The following is an 8,788-nucleotide window of genomic DNA, read 5'->3' as shown; positions in this document are numbered from 1 at the left end:
GAACAGCTCCTCTTCACCCTGGCTCTTGCCCCAGTCACTGGGCAGAGCATCCCCCTGCAGAGACAGGGTGGAGGGGTGCAGAAATTCAGCTCAGAGCATCGTCAGTGGGACACACACCACACATGGCGCCGCATAACGCTGAGCAGAAAAAACATCTCTTTGCTGCCCACTCGCGCTGTGGGGCCTGGAGAGGAGATGGAGAGTTCAGGGGAAGCACAGAGTGAGGCTGTGTGGGATGATGAATGGAGCTGGAGCGAAGGGCCATGGGGCTGAGACAGGTACGGGGCAGCCCAGGGTGCAGGCAGGCGTGACTGCCTGCCAGGGATGCAGCACCCAACGGCCTGAGGGCTGGGGAGCCCCACGATGTGCTCGCAGTGGGGCACTGGGACAAGGTGCCCACGATGACTTTGGACTGCATGTGAGAACTCTGGCTCCACAGCAGCAGCTCAGGGCAGGCACCCCAACACCACAGCTACAAGCCAGAGATCAATGTGCCGAGCCAAACTTCCTCCTGGCAGTGCAGGGTTAATGCCCTGCCCTGTGGGCACTAAGCCCTGGGTTCATATCCTGACAAGAGGTAACCAGAAGGTATGAAGAGATGGGGTCTCTTCGGTCTTCAGCCCCTTTACCTCCAGGTCTCTGCACAGGGGAATGCAAATGATCGCTGGCTGCTGCTTCACGGGGTCCACATCCAGCCCCAAGTCCCTCCTTGTGCCCAGAGAAAAGCCCAGGGCCAGCCCAGCGCCGAGCCAGCCTCCCACCCTCGCCCTCCCACGGGCCAGGCTGAGCAGGCATCACTTCACAGAGGTTTTATTCGTGCTCTGGGCATCCGCACCGCCCTCCAATCTCACTTCTTCCCCAGGAGGGACCCCAGGATCCTCACCCCCTCCCTCCCAGGGCTGTGGGCCCTGGATACAGCCCCTGGGTCTCCAAGAGGGGACAAGGCCACCATCTTGCGGCCACCCATCACCACTGCACATACCCGTGTGCAAGGCCTGGAGGGTCCCCAGGATGTGACAGCTATAGGGGTACAGGGTTTAGACCACGGGGAGCTGCGACCTCCCACCACTCCTAGTGCCCCTAACCCCTGGGATCATGTCCTGTGGGGCACATGCTGTCCCTCCCCTCACTCCCAGGCCGGGACAGCCAGGGGTGCCAGGACAGCCAGGGGTGCCAGGACAGGCAGAGCGTGCTGGCAGTGCTGCTCCAGTCCCAGTTCTGGCCCCTCCACCCCAGCCCTCCTGCTCCATGCAGTGTCAGCCAGCAGCGACCGGGGAGCTCCCGGTTTGCACGGCAGGCCTCATTGAGCATGGAAAGGCGGGCAGTGGCAGAGGAAGGCTCAGAACTGAGCTCTGGCGCTGAAAATGCAGCACCTCGGGGTGTCTGAGGGGGATTTTCATCCCTGGTCACAGTATGGGAGTACATGGGGGTTGCTGGTGGGGGCTGTTGTGCCAACGCTGCTGGTGACCAGCAGCCCGAAGCGAGTCCTTCCGTGCCTCTGGGAAGCGAGTTGGCATGGCCTGCACACTACTGGGTTCTGCGAGGCTGCCCAGCCTGGCTTAGTGCTCATTTCCCTCCTTCTGCTTCTTCCCCTCGCGATGGGGCTGGCCATGATCTCCATGGTGGTGGTGAGCACGGGTGGCAGGTTCGTGGTCCCCACTCAGGTCTGTGGCTCTCTCACTGCTGACCTGGTGGTGGTGGTGAGGGTGGAGGGGGTTGTGCTGGTGGATGGGGGTCTCTGGCTCCTTCCCCTCTTGTTCGGGAAGCGGGCTCGGGGTTACAGGGACCTCCATGGTACTGTTAACCTGAGGAAAGTAACACAAGGGCTGGTGAAGTATGTGAATGCACACAGAGCTCCTCAGTGAGCCTGTGAGCACGTCTGTGAGCTGGGGTGAAAGCTGATCAGCATCCATCATACAGAAAGCTGTATGGGTCAGAGCAAAGGCTCTCCAGCCCCAGGCCAGAGCACAGAGAGGACAGGAGAGGCTGGAGCACACAGAGCACAAGCCTCTGTACCTACATCCCTTGGCTCAAGCTGTCTGTGGTCCAGGGAATTCCTGAGTCAGGAAAAGGACTTTGCATTTAATATTTCTAGATAGATTTTTCTCCTAGGAGGTGACTAATTGCCTGCTGAGCCTGGAGTTACGTCCTTTTCTTTGCTCCAGGCTTGCCACCTCCGGGTCTGCTACCTGCCCCTTTCTTTTATCAGAAGAGCCAGTGACCCCAGTTAGCTTTTCCAGACCTGGGCTATGACCCCTTTAGTTCATTCCTTCTCAGCCTGAAAGCTCCGACCTATTTAAGTGCCCTTATTCCCTTTCGTCACCTTCCCTCTCAACCATGGCTGAGTGCAGCTGTCAACCCAGAGCCTCTCCCCGATGTGAAGATGATAGGGTTGCTTTTTTTCCTGATGTGCAATGCCGGAGGAGAGAAGGGAGCCCAGCTCCAGTGAGCATCCCTGCTCCTTACCTCCTGGGTGGTGTTGGGGTAGAGGGAGCAGTTGCCACAGAAGTCCTTGGTGTGGGTGAAGCGGATGGCCGACTCCACGTAGGGGAAATGGAGGAAGCTGTAGGGCAGCTGGATGTGGAAAGCCAGGCGGCCGCACCTGCGGGGAGAAACCATGGCCCAGCTTGAGGTGGTGGGTTGGAGGTCCCCCCAGCCCACCCATGGGGGGAGCTTTTGGAAGCCCACCAAACACTCTGTAACCCTCCAGAAAAGACCTAGCCAAGATGAGGGACACTCACCGGTCGTAGACGAGGAAGTCGTCCTTGTCTCCCCCCAGGACCTGCCAGACATCAGGCTCCTCTGGCTCCGGCTGGAAGACGAGGACGCCCGGCGGGGCTTGGCGCTCCAGCTCCCCGAACATGGCGCGGGAGAGCGGTGCCTTCTCGTTGATGATCATGTAGCGGACATCAACCGTGCCCTGCCGGGCCAGCCTCTCCTGCAGGGCCCCGAGGCTGCAGGGAAGGAGGCACTGGGACTGGGGGTGCCAGCTTGGGGGGGGGCACCATGCTGTCCCCCACGATGGCAGGGCTGGGTTTGGGCTAAGGGGAGCAGAGCTCACTTGTGGGCCTGCTGCAGGCAGAAGTGTCAGCTGGCCTTCAGCAGGGCCACCACCGTCACCTGCCCTGCCGCCCCTGCCATGGGGCTCAAGCCGTTGACACTCCACGCCGGAGCCTCCTGGCAGAGCCGGCTGCTGTTGGTCACCCCCTCGGAGGCCAAGGCCAGCCCCAGCCAGGTGGCCAGGGCCAGCACCAGCAGCCCCATCCTGGACCCTCAGCTCTGGCAGGGGGAAACAGGGCGTTAATCCCCACCGCCAGCCTCTGCCTCCCTCCTGCCTCGGGGCTCAACCCCATGGGATCCTCCCAACCCCACTGCAACCCCAAACTGCCTCCCCACACACCCCTCCAGGGCAGACAGAGACTGGTGGGCAGTATCATGTTGGTCCCAGCATGGCACTGGGAGCTGGGACACCCATATTGGGGGGGTGAGGTGAGCGTATTGGGGTGCCCAGCTCCCGACAAGCACTGCACTCTCAACACAGGCTTTCACGGGCACCCCCTGCCACAGCCCGGTGCTCCGGTGTCCCCCTGTGGTGAGGCACCCGCTCCACATGTGGCAGGGGAAGGTCCTGTTCCCCCTGTGGGCCCTTTCCACCTCCCCAACTCCAAAAGCCAGACCCAGACATGGGCAGGGGTCTGCCTTTGCCCCAGGGGTGGGCAGGGATACAGCCCCCATTGTCCTGACCATGGGCAGGGAGTCAGTGGGGCAGGGATGGTTTCACCTTCAGGTCACCTTGAGAGTTCTCAATGTCCCACAGAGTGCTTGAGGGGTGCATAGAGCCTTTAAACCCCTGCCCCCAATATCTGCCTGAAGCCCCTTCCTCCCACAGCCCCCTAACCCTGCCCACCCCAAGATACACCCTGTCCCTCCAGGATGCAGCACATTTAAGGGGCAGGGGAAGGACAAGGGGCTGGGAGAGATGATGCGGGGAGGGGGGGAGGGAGAAGGGGGCTGCAGGTTCTGGTCAGGATGGATGCACCCCCAATCCCCAGCCCTCTCCCCCCGCGAGAACAAGCCCTCAATACCGCACTTTTCCTCACTGCTGTCCTCTGGCCAGAACTCGCTCCCAGTCCCAGCGGCTCTCAGTAATGCCCAAGCTGGCCCTGGTCTCCCTTTTATCTCCTGTCCACTCTCCCCGCCCAGGAGGGAGGAGAAGAGCCCGGCTGGAGCAGCAGGGACTGCTCCCTGGCCACCACCGCCTGCCTCAGGGGACTGCAACAAGGCAGGCACTGTCCCCCTCGGTGCCACGCGGCTTCGGGGTCCTGCTGCCACAGCCCAGCCTGAGTCGTGCTGGGGCAAAGCAGTGCCTGGCGCTGGGCTGGCACAGAGGGTGCCAGGCGGTGCCGCGGGGAAAAGACAGGCATGGCTGCTTGAAACCACCCCATGGGCACAGGAGGGCCAGGGGCATTGCCAAGGGCACCGTTTGCACCAAAGGGCTGCAGGACTGTGAGGTGACATAAAACAGTGCCATCCGTGCACAAGGTCCCCGGGAGAGCCACCAGCGCAGCCTCTGCCACCCTGCAGCCAAAAAGATGGGTGCTTGCCCCACACCCCTGGGGTGTCAAGGCTCCCTACCCTGAGCCCCAAAGGCTGTGCCATCCTGCCATGCAGTGCCACGGCTGCTCTTGAGTCATGCTTGGCCCTACAGCAAGCCCCCAGCATCCAGTTCCATGGCTCCTGCCCAGCCTCACATCGGGGGGGGTGTGGTGTGTGGGGGGGGTGGCATGAGGAGCTGGTGCTCCCTTGGGAAATCACAGCGCAGGTGGATTCTCCCCCCACCCAACCAAACAAGAGGAGCTCACCACTTTGGCCGCACACAGACATCTCAGTGCAAATATTTGAGCAGTTTATTGTACCCAGGGTCTGTACAAAAACATGATAAGGCAGGGAAGGGCAGCAGACACAGTCACAAGAGGGGCAGAGACATGGTCCCAGACACATGAAGAGGGGGTATTTCTCTGAAAACAGCCATGAGCAGCAGGGACAGAGGGGATTGCTGCTGGGGGGCGGGGGGGAGGGGGGAGGGGGCAGGGGCTCAGGGATGTCAGCAAGGATGTGGGGCCACGGATTGGGATTGGGGAGCAGGCACAGCTGTGCAGAGCCAGCCTGGATCAAACCCACCTTGAGACCAAGACGGGACCCCCCGCAGAGCTGTCACCTCCCATCCATACACTGCTCCCCTCAGACCCCCCGCCAGGTACCCCAGGCACTGTGAAGCACCCAGCACTGATCAGGGACACACATCTGCTGCTGGGTGCCCTGTCCCGATGGGATTTGGGCGTCAGGGAACGACCCAGCACAGCCACGAGCCATTTCACCTCTGCTTCCAGGGGACCCCCAGCCACCTCCTGGCAGCCAGTTGTCTCCGCGCTTTGTCATCCCGAGCCATGGAGTTATCAGCCTGAGAGCTTTTTGTTCTGCAAACACAGCCCCTGCGGGCTCGATACAAACTTTGGGCACCCGCAGTGTCTGGCAGCCACATGTCCCTGGCTTTAAAAGTGCCCGAGCAGTTCCCACGGCACGTGTGCCGGCCCTGTCCTTGCCCAGGACGGCACCCACCGATTCCTCCCGCCGGGGAGGTTCCCCACGGCGGAGCAGGTCGCTTTGCGGCCTCCCTGGCATTGCCAAGCCTGGTCCCGCCATGGCCCGCTGCCTGCTGGGGAGGAGCGAACGGAAACCGCCTCTGCGGGCCGGCCCCTGGCCCGGCATCCCCTTCGCCCGCAGCCTTGACCCCGGTGAGCCGCAGGCCGAGGGCGAGCACGGGCCCTGCCGGCCCCCACGGGCCCGGGGAGGGGGTGGCGGGGCCGGGGGTGACGAGGCGGTGGCGGGAGCAGAGCGGGGCGATGCTGATCCCGCGGGGCGCAGCGGGGGGAAGGAGGGCAGGGAGGGAGGGAGCACCGCCCGGGGCAGGGCCCCCCCACCTCCCCGGGCTGGTGGGGAGCAGTTGGGGGTCCCACGGGGGCACTGCTGGGCTCCTCTTCTCCCCTGTGGCAGGCGGGGTGCCCAGTTTGGTGCAATACAGCCCTTTCGGGGGGGGAGGTGGAGGGGACTGTGTAAGCATGTTCCCCCCAGTGCATCTCTGTGGGGTCAGGCCAGGGAGCTGGTGCGTGGCACGGGGTCAGGAAGCCTCAGTGGGATGCACTCGGGAGGTTTTTGGACAGATCTTTTTTTCTCCCTTCGGTGTAATGGGTACGAGGGGGGGGAAGAGGGGGGGGGAGGGGAAGTGTGTCGCTTTTCCCACAGTGTCCCTCCTCTTTCACCCTGTTTACCCCCAGGTCACTGCCCTCAGCCTGTTACAGGAGGGTGGCAGCTTCACGCTGTCCTTGCTGGGGAGGGGAAGGGCACCTCAGCCTGCTGTGACCCCACTGCACCCCCCGGCGTTCACGGGACAGCACAGGAGCCTTTTAGCTGTAACCCACATGTTGCTCCATTTCCCTGTCCAACCTCCACGTTCCTAGACTGCTGGTACAGGACATTTCACCCCCCGCCACAACCCTTGTCCCCAGAGCCTTGCTTACACATGCACACGCCTCCCTCACCCACATTCCCCACTAACCCCCCTGCGGCACCCTCGAAGGACCCACGGCTCTGGAAGGGACCTGCTGGGCTGCAGCCAAGGCTCAGGGCTTTCCTCCTCTGAGCCTGGGGTGGGCACAGGGCAGCATAACAAAGGGGTGCTGGGACAGCTCAGCACCCCTGGGCAGCTCTTTGCAGCTGGTCCCGAAGGGGGGTGTCCTTGCACAGAGCCTATTGTCTTGTGAGACTCACTTATTTAAAATACACAGATATAAGGAGTGCAAATTTACATGCACGTGCATCTGTGTGTGCAAATGCACTCGGGCTCCATGCAGGGTGGGGGGATGGCTCCTTCCTGCAGCCAGCAAGCCCCCCCTGACCCCGTGCGTCCTCCCACAGCCTGCCCAGCCATGGCAGCCTTGCTGAGCCGCCCCTGCTTCATCTCCCTGCACATGCCCTACAGGCAGGGCTGGGCCCAGGACCTGGCCAACACCTTTCGCTTCCAGCCAGTGGCCGTGCGGGAGACGCCCCGGGTCCGGCAGCTGGCCTTGAGACAGGGATCCGCCATCTTCCTCGTTAACCAGCGCCTGGCTCCGGGGCCTGCCAGCACCTCCTCCCACGATTTCCTCTATGACGTGGACCCCCGGCCTGCCTTGGGCACAGCCTCCAATGTCTGCTTCGAGGTGGATGACGTGCCGGGGCTCTGCAAGCGACTGCAGAGCCAGGGATGCTCCCTGCCAGTGCCCCCCACCGAGGTGAGGGACGATGACGGCTCCGTCACCTATGGGGTGGCAAGCTCCATCGTGGGCAACGTCAGCCATACCCTCCTGGACCGATCCCGCTACTGGGGACCCTTCCTACCTGGCTTCCAGCCCGTTCAAGGAGCCCCCTCCGCCACAGGGGACGACATCAAGATCACCCATTTTGACCACATCACATACGTCTGCCCGCGGGGCAGTGCCCGGGTGGCTCTGGACTGGTACCAGCGCTGCTTCGGCTTCCAACGCTTCTTGCTGAACCCACGGGAGAGGCCAGCTGAGGGGTACGTGCTTGGGGGGCAGGGTGTGGGCATGCTCCTCCTTGCGCTGCAGAGCGCCCAGGGCGCTCTGGCACACGGCTGCAAGTTTGTCTTCGCTGAGTCCCTTTCGGAGGATGGTGCCAACCAAGTCGACACCTTCCTAGAGCAGCACGGTGGGGCTGGAATCCAGCACGTCGGCCTCTGCACCACTGATATTGTCACCACAACCAGGGCTTTGCAGCAGCAGGGTGTACGGTTCTTCACACCCCCTGCCACCTATTATAGCCAGGGGAGCAAAGCAGAGGAGATCCGGGGGGCCGGGCAGGACCCCCGCATGCTGGCAGAGCTCGGCATCCTGCTGGACACCACAGCACCTGGGGACAAGGGCTGGCCAGGCACTGAAGCCAGAGAGAGCCCTTCCCAGGAATATTTGATGCAGATCTTCACCCATCCCATCTTCTCTGAGGAGACCTTCTTCCTGGAGCTCATTGACCGGCGGGGAGCACCAGGCTTTGGGGAAGGCAATATACGGGCACTGTGGAAAGCTGTGCAGGTCTACATGGACCAGCAGCAGTAGTGTCAACACTGCAATCGTCCTCCCTCAGCTCCCCGTCCTCTCCAGTCCAACCCTGGGGCAAGATGCTGCTGTAGAGATATCAGCAGGTGTTAGTGGCATGGCCCAGGTGGGCAGGGACCAAGGGAGTGCTCCAGGTCAGCCCGGAGCCAACTCAGTGTGGGAACAAGCTGCTCAGGGCCAAGTCCACTGGGGCTCTGAGGATCCCCCAGGATGGAGGGTGCTTTCTCCCCCACCCCGGGTTCCCAGCGATTTATTGACCTCACATGAAAAACTTTCTGCCTTAATTTAACCTTAATTTAACTAGACTTGTGCCTGCAGCATGGCCAAGAACACTGCTGGCACAGCAACACTCCTGGACGTACGGGGACAAGGGGCTGTCAGAGGGACTGGATAGCCCAGGGGCCACAGACACAGCCCCTCATCAATGGTTACCACCCAGAGCATGGCCAGCCCCTGTGCAGGGCAAGTGGTGGCCTCTTGCTCCTCTCAATTAAAGAATTAACTTGTGAGCGTTGCTTTGGTTATTTTCTCCTCCCACGTAAGATATGCTGAGTGCCAGGCAAGGATGAAATGGCCCTTTTCACCCTTTGAAGCGAGCTGCCCCCAGTCCTTCAAGT

The 8,788-nt window shown here is 62.1% G+C and overlaps 2 protein-coding genes across 3 annotated transcripts; one reads left to right on the top strand and one right to left on the bottom strand.

The window, feature by feature from the left end:
* Nucleotides 1–803: 803 nt before the first annotated feature.
* On the bottom strand, nt 804–4,165 carry LOC141961309 (selenoprotein Pb-like). 2 transcript variants are annotated; one of them, XM_074908134.1, is made up of 5 exons: nt 4,091–4,165; nt 3,062–3,279; nt 2,742–2,954; nt 2,467–2,602; nt 804–1,805 (listed from the first exon to the last, which is right to left on the bottom strand). In XM_074908134.1, exons 2-5 carry the CDS (start codon nt 3,262–3,264, stop codon nt 1,560–1,562), a joined length of 798 nt encoding a protein of 265 aa, XP_074764235.1. In that variant the 5' UTR covers nt 3,265–3,279; nt 4,091–4,165; the 3' UTR covers nt 804–1,559. The 2 variants fall into 2 exon arrangements, with proteins under 2 accessions (XP_074764235.1, XP_074764236.1); XM_074908135.1 differs by having other exon boundaries at nt 4,086–4,119.
* Nucleotides 4,166–5,747: 1,582 nt separating this feature from the next.
* HPDL (4-hydroxyphenylpyruvate dioxygenase like) lies at nt 5,748–8,680 on the top strand. The gene is made up of 2 exons (XM_074908133.1): nt 5,748–5,795; nt 6,976–8,680. Exon 2 carries the CDS (start codon nt 6,987–6,989, stop codon nt 8,169–8,171), a length of 1,185 nt encoding a protein of 394 aa, XP_074764234.1. The 5' UTR covers nt 5,748–5,795; nt 6,976–6,986; the 3' UTR covers nt 8,172–8,680.
* Nucleotides 8,681–8,788: the final 108 nt, after the last annotated feature.

This window comes from Athene noctua, chromosome 5 (genome assembly GCF_965140245.1).
Source record: "Athene noctua chromosome 5, bAthNoc1.hap1.1, whole genome shotgun sequence".
NCBI lineage: Eukaryota > Metazoa > Chordata > Aves > Strigiformes > Strigidae > Athene > Athene noctua.
The sequence above is the reverse complement of the archived record's forward strand: the minus strand, read 5'-3'. Positions and strand labels throughout refer to the sequence as shown.